At 36.8% G+C, this 21112-nt stretch overlaps 2 protein-coding genes across 5 annotated transcripts in view; one reads left to right on the forward strand and one right to left on the reverse strand.

The window, feature by feature from the left end:
* LRBA (LPS responsive beige-like anchor protein) overlaps positions 1 to 21112 on the forward strand; it is a 746578-nt gene that overhangs the window by 432556 nt on the left and 292910 nt on the right. The gene's annotated exons all lie outside the window — the stretch shown is intronic.
* Positions 793 to 3607, reverse strand: MAB21L2 (mab-21 like 2). Its single transcript, XM_003927983.3, has one exon. The coding sequence runs from the start codon at positions 2609 to 2611 to the stop codon at positions 1532 to 1534; it is 1080 nt and encodes a 359-aa protein (XP_003928032.1). The 5' UTR covers positions 2612 to 3607; the 3' UTR covers positions 793 to 1531.

A 21112-nucleotide genomic window follows, 5' to 3' on the forward strand; every position in this document is an offset into this window, starting at 1 on the left:
AGCATAATTAATGGAGTAGTTACCTTCAACTTAAAGAAGACAAACTAATTCCTTTGGGATACTTCCAGTTTGACTAATTGTTTTATTTTCTAATCAGTTATTCCCTTGCATTAAAAACAAACGTTTGTTAAAGATGAAACACTGAAATTGAGAGTATTGGTTACCTTAGAAAAACAGAAAGAGGAGGAAAGTACTTTTCCTATTTGTCAATTCCTGGAACAATAATTTTTCTTTGGTTATAAAAATGGTGTAAAAACCTTTTTTGTTTGAAAAGCATGGAAGTTTCAGAATAATTCTTGAAATTTGATTAAAATAATCATAATTCTGGAGTTTATAACTAAGCCATTTTAAAATGAAAGTAATTTATAAATCTGAATGGTTCGTATCACCATATGCTGGGGGAGAGGATTATTGCTGTAACCATTTTATTCTTTTTTGTTGTGGTTTGTTAAATTTTTATTACTCAAAGCTTGAAGAGGACAAACGGTTGAAGGAAAAGTATCAACTGACTTTGTTAACTATCCAGAAAACATCCATAAATATTTCCTTTTTATATTGGATTCAGATTGGATTTTTTGAAATTATGGCATAAGAAAGGTCATCTCTTAATTTTTAACATGAAAAAGTTTTTTTCTACTTTAAAAATTAGGATCAAAATCTTTTTCATACTTTTTCCCCCAAATTCAAAGTAGGTGTTACCTTTATTCTTAACATCTACAGAACAAATATATATGTTACAGTTGAGTAAAATTAATGTTTTCTATTTTCTAAGGATTGGGGTGGGAACTTGTACAGTCAATTCTACATAATGTGCTGTATTTTAAATTTTGCGAATCAGTTCAAATGGGAGCTTCTTGCATTTGGTTCCTCAAGTTCATATCTTTACATTGCAAATTATAAACTGTGATCTCACCTGCCTTCATTTAAGAACAATCCACAAACAGTCAATTACAATGTAAAGTAATATTTTTATTACTGTTTTCAACAAGACGGCTCAGGGTGAGGGTAGAGGTGCAGGAGAGGGAGGGGCACAATCTGACATTGGCACTGAGATACGTTTAACATCAGTAAAACTTTTTTTAAAAGAGAAATTTTACATATAGTTAAATAATTTTTTCACTTGGTGACAACATTCAGGCAACCAAAAAGAAAACGAAACAGGAGGGGAGGTGGAGAGAAAAAGGATGGGGGAAAGAAGGAAAAGGGAGAAACTACTATACATTGATTTGAAAATGTACCTTGGGTTTCATTTTGAGGTGGCACAGCCCGATTGCTTCTTTTGTATGACCTTTTAAATTCACATTGTTTGGAAGAAAACGATCACTTTTGTGCAAGAACATGATTTGTTTTGGTTGGGTTGCTCTTTTTGTTTGCTTCTTAATTAACGAAGGTCTTCTGCCTGATTCCTGTTTATTTCAGGTGACTTACATAAAAGTTTTTGTCCAGAGTTTCTGCTGTTTATCTGAGTTGTGTGTTGTGTGTCTGAGAGAGCACGCCCGTTTGTGTCGCTTTTCAAGCAGTCCCCAGTACCCTATAGTTTGTCCAGGCTTTTGGGATTGGTGAGAATTTCCCTGGCCAACCTCCAGGTCTGCTTGGCAGCGCTCTCCAGGGCCGAATGGGGCTTGCCCTGAAAGAGGTCGAGGTTGGGCAGAAAGTAGTGAGGGCAGCGGCGGCATTGCAGGCAGGAGATGAGCTGCAGCAGGATGCCGTTGAGCCGGTCGCCCAGGCATGACTCGTCCCAGTCCGTTTCTCGTGGGTGTTTCTCGCACTCGTACAGCAGCAGCGTCTTCATGTGGTAGTTATTGAGCGGCTGGCCGGGCAGCTCCAGGTGTCGGTCCCGCAGAGTCTTCAGCACGGAGAGGCACTTGTTTCGGCAGCCGCCCATCAGCAGGCGGTTCTCCGCCTCCCCGAACTGTAGCACCCAGGCGTCGCTCTCCGCCGAGCTCTGCTTGCCGGTCAGCGAGTAGCACTCCTTCGAGAGCAAGTTGAACCCTTCGGCCTTGACCTCGGCCACCCGATTGGGGCCAGGCCAGGGGATGTGGGGCATAGGCCACTGTGCCGCGCTTCGAGGCCAGATCCCGGTGCACTTGAACGCCGGTGTGATTTGCACCACGTAGCGCTCCCTGATGCGCAACTTGACCTCGCTGGTGTCCGCGATCATCTTGACCACATCCCGATAGCTGCACTTGTCCACTGCCTGAGCCACCAGCGTCTGGAAACGTGAGCGGATCTTACGCGCTGAGAGATAGCCCGACGCCGTGATGAACTCGACCCAGAGAGACATGCTCCGCTTCCGCCCATCGCTCAGTTTGAGCACCGCGCAGCCGGGCAGCGAGCCGTCGTCCACGAAGTTGAAGACGCCCATCTGGTTTAGGTAGAGCACCACCTCAAATTCGGTGGGCGAGATGACCTCAAGCCCTTCGTAGCGGGCATCGATCTCACTCAAGGAGCTGATGAAGCGAGGCTCCTGCACCTCCACTTCCTTGAGCACGTCCGAGACCACCTTACAGACCTCTCGGATGGTTTTAGCGATGGCCGCCTTGCGCGCCTGGCAGCGCTCAGTGTAGTATTTATTGAGCTGGTAAACCAGCTTGGCCTGAGCGGCGATCATGTTGGGGCACAGGTCCGGGCTATACACCGGCGTCTCGCAATACGTTGAGGGATCCAAGGCTCAGGCACTGGTGGTGGCCCAGCGGCTTTCGAAAGAGGCGGTGCGCTCGCTCCCGGTTAAGCCCCACTTTCACTCTCGTTTTCCACCTGGGCTGACCGGCTGATACGGCTGCCGGCTTGTTTTTTTTTTTCCCTTTTCCCTCTTTCAAAAGGTTTTTTTTCTTCTGCAGAAAAATTAGGGGGAAAAAGGTGATTTTCTAAAAAGAAAAATACCTCCTGGGACCTTTTTACTTTCTCTTGATATGTAAGGATGACCTTGTGCGAGAGCAGCGGGGTGGGGGTGAGGAAGAAGGAGAGAGAAAAAAACCTCAGGATACCAAAAGGTTAGGCTTAGAAGTCTGCAGCCGAGATTGCCTAGAAACCTGGAAATGAAGTTTTTTAAGTGCCAAAGTAAATTTAAAAATCAAAGCGAAACATTCAGTGGTTCATTCTTCTCTTCCACGCTGGTAGGACTTCTTCGCTCAGTGTAGGTGAGTACCTTCTTCCTCACCCTCCCGCAAATGGAAGGTGCAGGAGGTAATTAATGTCCAGAGAGCTGCGAAGTGCAACTCAGTCCGCCGTGCACTTGGAGGTTTGCTGACACCCCGCAGTCTCAGCTTGTTGGTCTCCTCTCTTCTCGGGGGGTCGTGTTGTCGCAGTTTTCCTCTTTTCCTACTGGAGGCGTTGTTTGGACTGGGTTGGTTTGTTTGTAGCGGATTCTTCTTGTATTTCTTTAGGTGCAAACCGCTGGAAGTTGTTTGATAATCATTTCTGCTTTGTAATTTATACTTTTGGCCCTCACAAAATCCGTTTTAGTGTGACGAAGTCGTTGCTTGCGTTGCATCTGGGGTGTAGTTATAACGATTCAAGGTTTTCCTTCTTTTCCTCTAGGTTGCCTGTACAGATTCCACTTTCTGAGTCGTCTCTCCCCCGCCTCTCCTCTCCTCTCCGACCTCTTTCTCGCCCCCGTCTCCCCCGGCTTCTCTCCCCCTCCCCCTCTTCCTCGTGCTCTCTCTCTCTCTCTCTTTCTCTCTCTCTCTCTCCCCCTCTCTCCCCTCGCGCTCTCTCTCTCTGTTTCTCTCTCTCTCTCTGTCTCTCTCTGTCTCTCTGTCTCTCTCTTTCTCCCTCTCTCTTTCTTCTTCCCTCGCTGTTTCCTGGAGTTATTTAGTTTATGAATGGTCCCAGGGCCATCATGAGGGGGTGGAGCTTCAGCTCCTACAATCGCTATCCGAGCTGTCAGTGCTTTAGCCAATCCGAGAGAGAAGACAGGCACGCTTGGCGAACGGTAGCAGCCACCACTGCACTTGATAAAGAGAGGGGGTAAAGAGAGAAGTAAGAAAATAGGAGGAGATAATGGAAATCAAATGCTTGCACACATTTTACAACCCTTCTTCTTTATCCTCCTCTCTTATCAGTAGCAAAGAAGAAAAGGAGTTTATATAGAAGGGACTCTCCTGGAGATGGCTGGAATAACGCGAGGGAGAGTAGCAGTGGTTCAGAAAGGTTCACTTTTTAAATGTTAATGATTCTATCAACATTGGGTAGGAGAAGGTGCAAACTGTAACAAAATTACTTTGGCTTGAAGGCAAATGGGAGGAGAAAGGGAAATCTGGAAAAGGACTTAATTTTTCCAGGTCTCTTCCTTCTTTAAAGTCTTCTTCCCTTTCTTCCCCTCCCCTCCCATTGTTGCCAAGAACCAGAGCAATTGCTGCATATATGTGCACCAGTGGGGGTTTGGTGTGGATATAAGGTGAGGGTTTATGAACATAAATCTCTTTTTAGTAATTTCGATATGCTGTTGTAAAACAGGGCAGGGCAAAAACGAGTCCAAGCACCTTGTTTGATAATTGTTTCATAATTAAGATTCACATATTTAATACCATTATTTTATTGTTACAAGAATTAACCAGTCACGAGAGAGAAAATGTCGAAGTTGTGAGAAACGGTGCAAATTTATATGTAGAACTTAGTAGGATATACTTTTAAAATAAGCTACTAAAATAGTTTAAATCTTAATGAAAAACAAGGGAAGTAAATGTAAACCTAAAGTTTTCTTAATGTTACTGTTACAAATCTAATTATGAATGTATTCTTAGGCGGTACAAATAGTTTTATTTGTAAAATGATTTTATTTTCATAATTGCCTCTTGCTTTTAAAAGACTTCACTGCCACAAAAATCTATAAGTATCCTGTTATTGATTACATAGATGGCTTCACTCCTCCCTCGGCATTTCAATGAAAGGCATGCATGTGCCTTTAGTATATGTATTATCCTTAACAAGCTGTACCCACTATAGCCTTTCTGTACTTTTGGGTGGAAAAAAAAGCTAGAACATCGTTTCTGATTTGGTTAATACTGTGGGTTTATGTATGAACCTAAGATGTCTGGATTCTGAATCTTTTTAACGTATGTCAGATAGATGTGATTATTTTTAGTTTGATTTGAAAGGTTATATCCCAGCCCTGGGTTATGTGATAAAAATAAAAATCTATGAGTCCATTTGGGTGAAGACTTCGTTGTAGAAACCTGGTAGTTCGGCTTTTTCAAAATTCCTTGGGAGGGCCTGACTTACCCTCTTAAAGTCCGGCCGGGTGAACCTGAATTGAATTGCATAGGGAAGTTAATTTCTTTCCATCTACTTGGTATCAGACACTTGGACCTTTTGGTTCTTTCTTACATACCTGATGCGGACCACAGGCAGTTTGTCACTCTTCCTCTCTCGTGGCTATAAATCCCTTTCCAAAGAACATTTGCTTAAAGAAACTACCTCGGATTTGTTGCTTAGGGTTTGTCTTACAGGGATTTGGGAGAACAGTCAGAAGTAAGCGTCCGCGCGACTCTCGGGCTGCAGAGCTTTAACTTCCCTGGAGTGGCTGAGACTTGGGCGGCTTGGCCTCCAGGCTTCACCAGGGAGGCTGCGTGCGTCCCGGAACGCCTCGCCGCCTAAGGATCCAGGGGACCTCGCGCCCGCTGGATTCGCGCGTGTGGGAGCCCGGCTCTAGCCTGCGAGGCCACGCCGGCGCTCTGGGAACTCCCTGGGCCGGAGGGTACTGCGCTGCCGGGAGAGCGCGACTGGCCGGGAGGGGCCCCCAAGCGGCTTCTCCGAGGGCAGTACTGGGCGGAGACTGGTGCTGGGGATTCAGGGTGCGGAGCTTTCCCGCCCCACTCTCGAGGTGGTCGCTTCGTCGTAGCCTCGGGCTTGTGAATGGCCCGGCCCGCTGCGCTCCCGAGAGTAAGTGTTCGCAAACGGCCTCGGGGGTGGCGGAGTTGGTCCGCAGGGCTCCGCCGCCGCGCCGCCAGTCCCGCGTCCTGTCCTCTCGGGTGGGGCGGCCCAGGCCGCGCGGACCTTCATGCTACCACTCGCCGGACACCCAGCTGCACTTCCACTCGCGGCTCTGTCAAGCTCGGCTAAGTTTTCTCGCATCCTTGTCCCCACTCTTCTCCACTTTTACATACAGAGGCCGAAGGCTGATAAAACACTACAAATGTTTTGATTTAAAAACAATTCATTACCAATTTACCCTGTCTTAGGTAGATGCTCTAGTAAATAATAAATCAGTTAAACAAAGGCGACTTTAATTTATGGCCGTGGTACTAATTAGAAACATCATTTGAGCAATAAACTTAAACACTTACAGCAAATAATGCTCCCTCTTGCTGGTTCTCCTTCTCCCCCCTCCCCCACCCCAACTCACTCTGGCTGCCTCTGCTTTAAGAGCAGCTTCAGCTGTGCGTTTGCGGTCCCCTCTTCCTCTGGTTGAATAATTGAAGGGGGAAACGGTATCCGAGGAGGCTGTAATTGAAGAGCCCCTGTCACCTCTGCTTTTATGTATGTTAGTATAGAAGTCCATCAGCAGCTCCTTGATGGTGTATTAAAACGAAGTGGCAGCTCCTTCTGCAGGAGATACTATGTTCTATTAAAGGAGACCAAGTGAGAGAAAGAAACTCTAGAGGCTAAAAGCCACTTCAGGTCTTCAGACCGATTCATCTGTATTCTCTTGTTATAATCCGTCTCATCATACTTGAGTTAATGAGGCAAAGGAGGGGGTGTGAAATCTGATGGTCCTTGACAAATTCATTAGGGAGGCTGCAGGACATTTTATTTGACTGTTAAACATCTTGTTTGTTTGGCTTAGGCAGTGCCAACATCAGCATGCTTCTGCCCAGAGCTGTGGTGCTGGGCTGGCTGCAGGACATTCCTAAAAGGGGAAGAAGGACATTCAGGGTGTGATTTGAATTTTTCTTTTGGATTTCGGGTAGTACATAACCTTCAGACTTCTCTAGGCTTTACCTCTCGCCTCATTACATTAGGAACATAAAGAATGTAGGTGAAATACTGAAGTGGACATTTTTTGGTTACTACAAACTAAAATATGTGGATGTTTAAAACTGAAAGGTTCCCAATTTCTTTTTAAAAAATGAGTCAGGTTGTAGTAATTACTGTGCTAGTTTTATAGCAATGTGAATGTTTAAAGTCCATGAAAATAGGCAGATTACTCATTACATCCTATTTTTACTTATCATAGTTAAATGAACTTTTAATTATTAGTGGAATTTCCCATTTCGATGAACCTTTATGAATACAGAAACTTGGAAATAAAAAATCAACTGTTTGTACAAATACATTTTCAAGAGAAAATTAGCATATTTTAACGACATTTTTATGATTAAAATTAGAAGCAAAACTGAAAACTGGTGCTAAAATAAGGTGATAAGTTGACAGAACACTTTAAAAAGTGAAAATACTTCTAATAGAAGAATAATGAGTAATTAAGCTAGAATGCTAACCATACAGTGTTTTGTTCTAAGATAATACAGTATTAGATTTTATCAACATTTTCTTGAAAAGTAGTAAATAATCCAATTGGGATACTTTTTTGCATAGAGAATTCAGTTATATTTTCCTTCAGCATTGACTAAGCTTGAGCTTAAGTGCTTTGAGAAAGAATCCTGTCTTCCATTTATAAGAAAACAGTATGGAAGAAAAAAACCTAATGCCCTTTGCCTGTCATCTTTATACATTCCTGCACTGTTGATGAAGCTTGAACTGCTGCAGGGAATGTATGGATTTGAAAAGAAATGATTCAGTAGTTCATGTTGTGTTTCTCAGGAGCAAAATCAAACTAATGGCTGAAGTCAGTGCTTCTGTATTCTGACAGTTATGATCCTGTTTATGTTTCCAGAGAATACAAAATTCTTAAACTGTTTTATTTTTTGCTCATGTTTACTTAAAAATGAATTTACTGAGTTAACATTAGTGCATTTTTTACTTTATCATGTTGGCAAGACTTAAAATAGATGTTATTTTATTATCTGCAAAAATATAGTATCAATAATCTTTACTAAACAGTACTCAAATTTTAGAATATATGATTTTATTTTATGGAAAACATTTTAGAAGCTTTCAAAAAAATAATCAGATTATTGACTTAAGAAAAGAATATATCTCTGAGGGTTTATACTTTTTAGAAAACAAAGGACAACATGTTTACTGGTATATAGTCTTATCCTCTAAAACCTAACTTTAAAACATCTATGTGGTTGCCAAATTTTTAGTTCTTAGGCACTTAATCATTCTACATACTTATAAAAATGCTTGTTTTTTGAAAATAAAAATCCTTTTTTATTTTTGGTCAAATTATAAATGAGGAAATAAAATACTATTAAGTTCCCTGAATTTAAAATTATTTCACTAAACACAAAGAAAAGTAAATAACCCAGACACGATTTATTAATGTGTTCTAGTTGATGAAATTTTATTGAAGTAATTATAAATATATGTGAGATGTGTTAATGACAATCAAGATTATACTATCCACATGATAAGTCAAAATAAAACTACATTCTCTGTCAAAGGATTTCATTTTCTAAAACTCCAAAGTGTCATGGAGACTGTTTCTAAGCTAATGGTAATTATTATTCTGGAATCAATCTAAAATAACCAGTAATAGAATGTTTGCCTCGAACAGTTCACCGTAGTGCCTATTAATAATTTTATATGGTCAAGCATGCAGTTGAGACAAGTTATTCTTCCCTCCTCATAAAAGAGCCTTTAAAAAACAAAACCAAACATTTTTTTTACTCTCTTTGATTAGTAACGCAAGGGTATTGTTCTGATTTGAACCGTTTGAACTTCAGTTAATTTTATGTCAGGTAAAAACAGCAGCTTTAATTTTGCATAGTAAGCTTATCAAACTGCACTGAAAAATAAAATGCTTTGATGTACTTTTGATGAGTATTTTTTGTGGGCCTTTTAAATTTGTTTGGATTGCCTTAGAAAATATATGCGATTAGAGATGTTTGTTGCCTATTAGATTTTTACAAATATAATTCTTGTATTATATAGTGGGATGAGAAAATTGAGACAATGCTACATATTAGGGTTTTTCCCTAAGCTGAATAACAACTGCGTGAGTACTTCATTAAACTATACATAATTTGATGTCACTAAAAATATACAATAATAGAGTAAGGAATTTGTGCTCAGGAAAATGGAAGTAAGCAGCTTTTAGCCTGACTGAGAAGTAAATACCATTATATTATTGAGCTAGGATATGAAATGTTAATATCCAGGTTAATTCAGCAAGTATTTTTTAGAATGTTTCATTGAACTTGCTGTATTCTTGCTTATATTGGTATATGTTTTTTGACCTTACCAAGAAGTCATGTATCTTTTTTTCATTTTAAACGTATACATTTTTGAGTTGTATCAACTACATTCTTTTGTTTACATATGTAGTTAAGCAGTTCTGAAAAGCTGGAGCAAATTTTTAAAAAATTTCTTTTCCTATTCTTTCTTGTTTTATCCTTTCTTCTTTTTCTCTCCCCTCCTCCTTTTTTGAAAAAGTTTGAATTTATTAATGTACTATTAAGCAAATATTAAATTTTACCTGCCAAATAACTTTGACTTTCATAAGTCACTATGATCTCGAGATGAAAGGGTATATTTGGTAGAGCCAACTGTTAACTTTAAGAAATGAATGTATAATTTGGGATTATTCTTTGTGACTTTTCCACCTGGAGTACTAAATTTTGCTGGCCTTTAATATCATTTGCAGAAGTTAGACAGAAAAACTGGGATCAGACAATAATTGATTTAAATGCTAAAGAAAATTGAAAGCTGATCTTATGGTTTCAAGAAGATGTGATTGCTTTTGTTTATGAAGATAATGTTATTGATTCACATTGTGTAGAGTATGTTTCTTAGGATATTACAGCCATCCCCCACTCCCTTTCTACTTTCTTTTGTGATCAGTGACAGACATTAATGAAACAGATGAGTGAAATTAGAGATGTAGATTATACTATTATTGAGCTGTACTTAGTTCAGAATATAATATTTAGTATTATGTTCTACTTCTTTCAGGTCATATGAGACATTTTGTGCGCCTGTGTTTAAAATTATTAGTTAAGCATATCGTCTGGATAGGTTTTTGTTTTACTTTAGGGAGAGTAGCCATTTTAAACATTTTATTTAAAAATGTATTGGTCCTATAGCGTTCTATATTATTATGAGTAGTAGTAATTTGGCATTGATTTTCTGCTAAGATTACAGGAAATACTTAATGGACTTTGTGTTATTTTTAATGGAAATGTTAAAAATCTAACTTGCCCCATCCTTCAAATGTTATGAATTAGTGTAAAAGTGATTTGCAGAGAGGTTTCTCTGATTGCTTGTAGTGGTTAAAAAATAACAAAAAAATTCTTCATTGACTGCAATCTTTGTATAGAAGACATCTGTGCAGTATAAATGAAATAATATTTAATGATCTAAGGAATGGAAACTTTACCCATCTCAAATAAAGCTAGATATAAAACAGCTGTCTTGGCCTATGAATATCAAGGTTCTGCCAGTCTCTTTCCTGAATTTTTTCTTCCTACCTTCCCTTATTATCTTTGGAACACAAAGAGTCATGCTCTTATTTTCTGACTGATTTGGTGTGTAGGTAATTATGTTTAAAATCGAGGTTAGTAGGTTTCAATCTATCTAGATTGAGTAGAAAATCTTTGATCTGTAGCTATGACTGTTTTCAAATGATTTGCTTGCTGGGATCAGACATTATCCATACCCTTTCACTTTGCTATCAGCTATGTACACACAAAGGAGCAGAAAGATGACCAGATGCTTAGTTAATCATCGTATTAGATCAGCAAAGGATTCCAACCATACTTAATTGGGTCTTCTATTTCTAATATTTGTTCTACAGCAACTTTTTGGCTAAATGCTTTACAAATCACGTAATCTTTTCTGCAAATGAAAGCTTTCTATAAATTATGTAAATTAAAAATGAATGATACAAATCTATGTATTTTTGTAAATATAAGGTGCTTGCTATCCAGTTTATCTGGATAGATAAAAGGAGATAGTGTGAGAGTATTTGCAAAGTATCAGTCTAGGAAACACAAAGCCCCAAATTTTTGTCCTGGCTTGGTTATCTGGGTTACTTCGATGAAGTTACTATCTTCACCCATTATTTTCTCAATTGTTAAATGAGGGGCTTGGACTAGGTAATGTTTTCTATCTCTTCTAGATAAAAAAGTCTGAAAATTTCCACCATTATATGACTAAAGGCATTGACATCTTTATTAGTTTATTTCAATCAGAAATCTTTCTGCAAATGTTTAGGCTTTCAGTGCTGCACTAACATAGGTATATGAAAGTTTTTAACATGAAAAACTCCTAGACAAGAATAAGCTTATAGATATTTTGGATTTATGGAAAAAATTTACAAAATATAGTTTGGAGACAACTGTGAGGGACATTTAAGTAGCAACTTGGGAAAAATTCTAAGTACACTATTGCTTGATAGGAGTTGAATCAAAATTACAAAAATGCAGTATGTATTTCTGTATATAGAAAAATAATGTACGTTTAAATGTATAAACAAGATGTGTTTTTTCCCCTAAAATATTTAATGGACTATCAGTGTTTCTGACATTTTTATGAAGTTGGGTATTGTGTAAATATTAGTTCTTGAAGCCACAGTAAGTTCCCATTCACAATTAGCTTAAAAAAAGAAAAAAGAATAAAATTATTGGTCCTCTCTTTAGAGAAATGACATTGTGCTAAGCAACTATGATATTACCAAGTTCATACTGCGTTAAAAGATAGATCCAAGCAGGGAAGTGGTTTTCAAAACATGAGTCACTAAAGAAAGGAAAGTTTTTATACTGCTTTATCATGCTTTTCACTTGTTTTCATCAGGAGATCTAACATGCATAAAAGTGTTAACATCTTTTATTTTACAGATGTTCTTAGTTTTCCCTCAAACTGTAAAAGATGCTATATCAGAGTAGCATGGTAGGAAATAATTTCAACACCTCCTTCCACTTAATGTGATAACTTCTTATTTGTCTAAGCTTGTGGATACTTTTGGAGGGAGTGAATTGAGGCAAGAAAAGATAACATATTGGCATCTAATTGTTCTCATTTTGAGATAATATATCAGTCAATCTGGTATATAATACCCTCTCTCTAAAATAGGTTTTAAATGGGCATAGTTATTTTTACTTCTGTGTTATGGCCATTGGAAGTCCCTCATTAGTTGCAATAGGAGTGCCAGGTGACCAACAGGACTTGTTGATGGGCACTCTGTGGGTTTGCAAAGTGCAAATCTAAAAGACTGAAAGAAGAGAAATGCACTGCTATTTGTGAATTTATGTTTTATCTCACTTCACTTGAAAATTTATGAGTAGCGTGGCTTAAGGGTGCTGGAGTTGTGTGTTCCAGGGCTTGCCCCTACTGATAACACCCTTGTTGGCGTGAAAGTGCAATGCAAATTATGACAGTTACAACCTTCTGTTTTGTTTAACCTGTCAGTAGATTTCCTGGCTCAGTGCTGAGGGCAATGGTGTGTTCAGCTAGTCCATATTCACCTAAACTTAAAAGGTCAGGTTTCTACAGGCAAGCCTAGTCAAAGCCTAATTGATGAGGAGGGCAGGGAGACAGAATTTACTGTTCTGTTGGCTAGTTTCATATCGTTAGGTTGTCCTGAAAGCATCAGGCAGTCACAGCCCCTTTCATGTAAGTGCTGACCCTAGACAGGAGCTGACAATCAAAGGAGGCAGCCACAGGAACCAGTGCAAGTAGGCTATTGATTTTTCAGTTAGGTCTAAGTAGTTTGTAGTATGGGTAATGGGTGACAGAGGCAGGTATGTCATTATCAATGAGCTCCAGAACAGTAGCGACAACCCTCCCTCATATTTCCTTCAGCACTGACAGTATGCATCCAGAGGCGGTCAATAAATCGCCCAGCCTTTAACTGACAAGTGACTTGGAGGTTTAGGTTGAGGAGTGGAAGTTACAGAGCTAAACTTTCCTTGAACTTGTACTAGATCTAGCAATGGAGTCAGTAATTACATTGTAACTTTTTAAAGTTTTGATTTGGATAAGTCTGTGCAGCTGTGAGAATCAGAATTTTAAATGTTTGAGAATTTAAGAGGCATATTTACTTAGTTAACTAAAGATAAAAATGAGCCAACCATTTGTAAATGCATTCTGCAAAGATAATAAGTTGGGTTGTTATGGTATAGTTTTGCTTTTATTTTAGACTAGCTCCTTATTTAATCAAGATACTTCTGTTATAAAAGTTCAATAGTTAGAAATTGCCTCTTAAAATCCATTTTAATTCCTAATCTCCTCCTACATATTTTAACTGCAGACCAATTTTCAAAAGAAAAAAAAATCTTGAACCATTTGTAAAAGCCACTAAACAGTTGCTATTTGACCTTCAAATTTGTTTTGTAATTTTTTTCACAATAAAATAGGTGTAGAAGGAGCATTTAATGACTAAATGATGAATTGTAGTTGCTTCTGATTTATAAAGAAATAATGTTGATTTTTGCTTTCACAGCATTTCATGTGGTTATTTATATTTAAAGAAGATATAATTTATACTCATGTAAACACAAAAGTGTTACAGGTTTTGACTAAAAATACACGTTCTAAAAGGGATATAAAATAATTTCAAGACATTTTAAATTTAAACCAATCTCTATTTTTTTATAATATCTAATTAATATGAAGAGATGATAATATTTATAACTAGAAGTGGGAGTTTGGGTTTTACCAGGACCCTTGCAAACTATCACATGCTTACATTAAAAAAAAAAAAAAAAAAAAAAAAAAAAACTTTAAACAGATTGAAATAAAACAGAAAAGTAAATGTTTTTAAAAACTTTCTTAAATAACTTATTGCTATGATATCTTGTTTAACATTGTGATATTGTACAGAACCAGAGTTTGTCTGTAGTATCATCTAGCTGTAGAGTACCCTGCTTGGCCACATGAATCATTTTCATTTGTCCAGTGCAACTGAAAATTTCTTTGAAAACAAAAACAACTAACCAGTAGGTTAATTCATGCTAAAGGTATGACTGCTTAAATATTTTCTTCAGTTTACAGTGACTTTCTGTACGAATGCCCCTGCCTTCTTGTTTACAAAATGGAGAATACAAACTTGAAACCTTGTGAAAGATGGCTACTATCAAAGTGTTGTTGTCTTAGTTTTAAAGAAGCTTTGGGATTATGTTAATATTTAGGAAAGTCTTATTTGCATCCCTTGAATTAGTTACCTTTTGAGGCTTATAGGTTCTTAAAGCAATATTCCTTTTAGAATTATTTTTTTTCTGTTGTTTATTAATCACTGATTTAATCTGTGTTTTTCTGTTGGATTAGAGGAAAGATGTACCTGAGAATCTTGCAGTCTCTATATCATTAGCTATATTATACGTAGAGCTTCTTTGCTTTATCTGTAATCGTTCCTGAATATGTTGCTTTTTCAGGAATGAAAAAAGAAAGCTGCTGTAAGGGGGACAAATTAAATTTTCATGAAAGAAAATCCTAATCAGCAGTGACAGTGTAAGAGAAAGATGATTGCCACTTGGTCATTGTGGAGAGGCACTTAGATTTGGTGTCAGTGCTTCTGTTAATGATGACTAATGTCTTTCTTGGAGCAAGTGCATGCTCAAACATACTGCTACAGCATATAGCAGGAGAGGGCTCAGCAATAGGCATCAGTAAGCAAAAGCATTAGGTATCTTAAAACAAAGACTTTTTAATGCAGTCAGTTTGACAGTCTGTATTATTAGAAAAATGCAAACATAATTCTAAGGCATTTAGCCACAAATTTTCAACTATTTTATGTCTCGTACTAAGAAGTAATTTTTTAAATTAAAAGGTAAACCAAGGAATATTAATAAGATATGCTCCCTGTTTTGTCACTTACAGCAATGGGCACACACATTGCACTGCACAGAATCACATATGCTGAGAAAGTTTTAAAAAGAAGCCAACTTACAACAGATTTTTTTCATACCCTTTTGATATATTCTGAACAAATGCCTTATAGTTAACAAAAAGAATGAATGACTCAAAAGATCTTTCTAGATCTTTTAATCTTAAATATATTGCTTACAAAAAGAAGATGACATGTGTTATTTCTTCAGCTTTTCCCTAAAGTATAAGACCTTTCAGAAGGGCATTTGCAATGCTTGTCATATTTTTTCATATACATCTTATTGGCCTGACATGTCTCGAGAACCATGAGAACACAGATGTCATTGCATTCAGACAACACTAATTACTCTGGGATTTTTGCAGCCTCAGTGCCTACATGTAACTGTCGATTATGATTGTTCATGCAGGCTACAGTGGGGACACGTTACACATGAAAATAGTGAGATGCAAAAGTAGTGAGACAGGCCTTTTAGTCTCCTATTGTTCTCCAAAAGAACTTGGAAGAAAAAAAAATCCTGACACATCAATTTCATTCAGTATTTTACATTTGAACTATGTTTTGGCAACATTTTCTTTTCTGAAGTGAGTTATGCTTTAGTATTCGGTGAAATCTATTATCCATCTGTTCTTTAACCTTCTTGAACCATCTTTTACATTACTTTGTCTTCAAGCTTCATGGGAAATTTCTTTTTGTAGCTTATAGTTTGAGAGAAACATTAATTGTGGTATGAGTATTTTGAAAGTGACAGTGCAAAACAATAAATATGTATGATGTGTTCTTCTGGTGTGCGATTTAATGTTTAATGAGAAGCTGCAGCAAATATGGTTAGTCTCAATTTAGATAAGTGCAATCATCTTATGCTTTTTAACACAGGTCAGTTCTTTGTTTAATTTTCTCTGTGGTATTCTGAATTTCAGTTTATGATTCATGGTGTTTAGGTGGTAGAAATTTTAGAGGTCAAATGGTGGTCAGAACTGGGCCTTCACTGTTAAATGTGAAGACCAAATACATGTTTTGATAAAAAGCATAATCTGTGTTAATTACCGATTGGAAAATAAAAGGCTCCAATAATGTAACTTCCTATGCTGATGAGGCAGAATTGAGGCAGCTTGATCAAAGATGTATGATGAGATAAAACTGCAGTCTCTGCTGTACAGTTATAGTAATTATGACTAATGAACCGTCCAGTCTGGATGAAATGGCAAGCCCACAGGGACTGTGTCCAATCAGTTGTGACTTATGCAAGCTGAACAAATCATTGAAGGGACTCCGATTCTGAAGTATACTCTTTGTTATTAATACAGCTTTTGTTTGGACAATGTAAAGCAATAAAAAGTCATTTAAAATTTTAAAATCTAGAATATAATTTTCCTTGTTTCATATATTTATTTAAAGTTAAACACATGTCGTGACCTCTGCTTTACATCTTGTTTCTTAAACACACTTAGGTCACTATTCTAGCACAATTCTTCAACTACCTGCTTGTCCTTCTATTGTGTTACTTCTGAAGACCCTTTAGAGCTATTTACTTTTGATTAGGGTATATTGTTCACCAACCGGATATTGGAAAGATGGATTTACACTAATAATAGCACATATGAAACATTTACTACATGACAAACAGTGTTCTAAGTATTTTATCTATATTAACTCATAAATTTTTGCAACAACCCCTTGAGGTGGGTATTATCACCATTTTGCTGATGAAGGAACTGAGACATGGGGAGGTTGGGTCTCTTGTCCAAGATTACATACTTTTATAACTCTTGGATTTCCTTGTAGAAGCTAGTTGTGGTCTTCTGACCCAAATCTACCTCTAAATTATCCTAGCTTTCCCTTTTTTCAACCAGGGCTGATTTTTTGTTGTTTTCTGGCATCTGACAAAGTTGTAGGACATTTAAAAACCGAGCACTCATGTGTAGGTCTGGAATACGAATTTACGTGAGTAGAGCTTTGAGGATAGAGCTTGAGAATGCTTTTGGTATGAATATATATCTAAAATGTAATAAATATGTTAATTTGATACAATCTTGAAACTTTAAAAATTTTATGTTGTTATAAGAAAACAGTCTACCTACTTAAATGAAAATAAAGTGCAAGGGCAGTGCTGATAAAATCGTCTTGGTTAATTTTCTTTGGGATTATTTGCACTAAAGTTTTCCTCCTCAAATCAGGTACAGTCCTCATCTTAATGTTTTCTTATTACCACCACTTACATGCTGCCTGCTAGGTAGTAGATATTCAATAAATATTTATGGAAAGAAGGAATAAAAGAAAGAAGGGAAATTTTTCAGTGGTTTAATAATTAAATGATTTTATTAAATACATGTTTAAAGGCCAGGCGTGGTTCCTCACGCCTATAATTCCAGCACTTTGGGGAAGCTGAGGCAGGCTGATCATGAGGTCAGGAGATGGAGACCAACCTGGCTAACACGGTGAAACCCCATCTCTACTAAAAACACTAAAAATTAGCCCGGTGTGGTGGTATGTGCCTGTAGTCCCAGCTACTCAGGAAGCTGAGGTAGGAAAATCACCCAGAAGGAAGAGGTTGCAGTGAGCCAGGATCCTGCCACTGCACTCCAGCCTGGGCAACAGAGCGAGACTTGGTCTCAAACAAAACAAAACAAAACAAAACAAAACAAAAAACAATAAATAAATAAAAATATATGCTTGTATTCTAGTTCCCTTGGCAGGTGTTTACTTAGAGAAATAGAATAAAACACCTTTTCATTATGCCATCGTGCTTTAAAATCCTTAAAATCCCACCTAATCAACTTTGTTTCCCATTGGCCCCAATCTGAAGGCTTTATCTTTCCGGGATAGCTTGCTTACATCTATCATGAGATGCCACACAGAGAGCTCTCTTTGATTTTGTTTTGTTTTGTTTTGTTTTGTTTTTTAAATTGATTATTTATTTATTTATTGTAGAGACAGGGTCTCACTGTGTTGGCTAGACTGGTCTTGAACTCCTGGACTCAAGCAATTCTCCTGCCTCAGCTTTCCAAAGTGCTGGGATTATAGGTGTGAGACACAGTGCCTGCCAAGAACTCCCTTTGAACTGAACTGATGTTTCAGTTACCAGTGATCTTAAATGCTTTAATATATCGTTGTTTTTGTTCTTTCTTCTATCTTATTATTGATGTATTCCTCTCCCTTTGTTAACCTACTAATGTGCCAAGTTATTGCAAGGCAGATATCAAGTTATTTACTTGGTACCACCACATGCCTAGGTACGTAGTACATGCTCAATAAATGCCTATAGAGTAGTAAATTTGATGCCCTTCTTTTTTCCAACAGATTTCTATCAGCAAGGTCAAATTTACAATATGATATTTCTTGAGGTAATGTGAAAGCCTTTCAAAACTCAATTGAAATGAAATGATAAGAATAACACACCACTTATCGAACTCTTATTCTGTGCCAGCCACTATGCTAAGCACTTTAATTGTCATAATCCTCTCAACAAATCTATAATGACTTATACTCTATTATTATCCCTATCTGTATAGAAACCTTGCTAAAGTGAGGAAGCAGTAAAGCATAATTTGTGAAGATGTTGGCAGTTTATTTTAAAGCCATCAAATTTTTACTGGTATTCCATCAATGCCATTCCCCCGCCCCCCACCTTTTTTTAAAATGCCCTTTCTGAAATTCTCTCTGACAGTTTCTTAAGTAAGTTTTGTCTTCCCACAACTTAAATGGTATCCATTGTATCACCTACCTTTTTCTTTACACTTTTTCTTGTTTTCACAAGAAGCTCCAAAGGTTTCCTTTTTCCCGTTAATTTTCCTAAGAGGATCTTGGTATCCTACTCTGAAATGTTGTGACATGATCAGATATATAGAGAGATCTGGAGATCTCTGGCTCATGTTTTTTGTTTTTGTTTTTTAAATACATGGAAGGCCAGGTAGCAGTTGTTCTTATCATTTTAGGTGAGTTTGACAAAAATAATTGCAGTCTAAACTATGTTATATAGTCAGGAAATTTCCAAAATAATTTGTAGCAAATCATATGAAAAATACTTGAAACTTAAATCTGGTTTTAAAGTGATTGGTAGTTATACCATGCTGTTCATGAAAGATGGAAATGGAGTTAATAAAATGCTGCATATTTTATACTTAGGAAACATTGTGGCTTATAATGAGTCTTTATACAAAACTGAAACCACTGTGTTATCAAAGAGGAAGCAGTTTACCAAATATATTAAGCTCTCAGAAATAAACTGACATCAATTTCAGTTTCTGATCTGATTTCAGTTTTTATATGAAAGATGATGCCATTCTATTTCATTAGGGCCAAAGTACTTTCCGTATATTTTTAAAAGTTGTGTCTGTATATTTTGATTAAGTATTTAAATAAATAAATACAATCAAAATATATAGATTAAAATGTCAATTAATATTTAGCTAAAAGTTTTGTCATGGTCATTATTACTATTTGTATTAGTGAAATATATTTTAATGTGAAGTTAGTATTAGTTATTTAATCTTCTTTTAACTTTTAAGATTAAAATTAAAGTATCACTTTTCCTAAATAGTTTAATTGGAAATCTCTAATTAGAAGAAAGTCTAATACAGTCCTAAAACAGACTGTTATTTTGAAATCAGTCTTTATTTCACATTGTACTTTATTAAATCCTATGTTATTCATTCATGAATTATCTTATATCCTTGATTCTTTCAGATATAATCCAGATACAATTTAATCTTCAAAGCTCATGAAAGTGAGTTTTTTTTTTTTTTTAGATTTCTTAAAGGAGAATTGAAATAGATTTATGTAGTTATAAAATTGGTTATATTGAAAGTATTTCAAAAGATGAGAGCACAAAGTTATTTCCATGCTATGATTTTTAAATGTTTATTTTTTTTAGAGACACAGTCTTACTTTGCCACTCAGGCTGGAGCCCAGTGGCAAGTTATAGTAACCTCAAACTCCAGGGTTGAAGCAGTATTTCTGCCTCAGCCTCTGAAGTAGCTAGAACTATAGGCATGTACCATGCATGACTACCTTTTTTAATTTTTTGTAGAGACAGAGTCTTGCTTTATTGCCCAGGCTGGTCTTAAACTCCTGGGTTCAAGTGATCCTCTTACCTTGGGTTCCCAAAATGCTGGGATTACAGGTGTAAGCCACTGTGCCTGGCCTCCATCCTATGATTTTACATATGTTAAACTTATATTAATGAAGAAAAACTTGAAATGAATGAGCAAAAAATACAAAGAGCTAAATTAAAGTATGTGAATAGTAGTTAGCTTTTTGAGGGTTTAATTTTCTTCATTGGTGTCTTTAGTACATTTAAATATACATACATATAAATGTATTTCACATAAAATATTTTAAAATAACTCTTAGGTGACATAGCTTTTCCATATTTTATCAAGTCTTTTATGTGTTAAAGAGGTAAGTCAGGATTCCATTATGTACAACTTGTAATTTGCCATGGAAATTGTCAGCTGGAATTGCCAGGAGAGTTGTCATATTAAATCTAACATATGTAATATGTGTAACATATATTATATATGTGTAATATATGTGATTAATATATACAATATATGTATGGTGATGTAACAACATGTACATAATATATGTAATATGTGTATGTAACATATTAACATGTTATATGTAGTAACATATGTAACACATTACATATATTAATTACAAATATAAAAATCTACAATGTGTATGATCAATGTAAAACATAGATTTAATTTGTTTTCACATTTTTTATTTTATTTTTATTTTATTATAGTTTACCTTAAGTTCTAGGAAACATGCAAAACGTGCAGGTTTGTTACATAGGTTTACATGTGCATGGTGGTTTGCTGCACCTCTCAACCTAGGTTTTAAGTCCCATATGCATTAGGTATTTGTTCCCACGCTGTCCCTCCCCTTGTCCCCAATCCCATGACAGGCCCTGATGTGTGCTCTTCTCCTCCCTGTGTCCATGTGTTCTCTTTGTTCAGTTCCCACTTACAAGTGAGAACATGTAGTCTTTGGTTTCCTGTTCCTGTGTTAGTTTGCTCAGAATGATCCCTTCCAGTTTCATTCATGTCCTGGCAAAGGACATGAATTCATTCTTTTTTATGACTGCATAGTGTTCCATGGTGTATATGTACCACATTATCTTTATCCAGTCTGTCATTGATGGGCATTTGGGTTGGTTCCATGTCTTTGCCATTGTGAATAGTGCTGCAATAAATATATGTGTACATGTGTCTTTATACT

The sequence above is a fragment of the Saimiri boliviensis genome, chromosome 3 (genome assembly GCF_048565385.1).
Source record: "Saimiri boliviensis isolate mSaiBol1 chromosome 3, mSaiBol1.pri, whole genome shotgun sequence".
NCBI lineage: Eukaryota > Metazoa > Chordata > Mammalia > Primates > Cebidae > Saimiri > Saimiri boliviensis.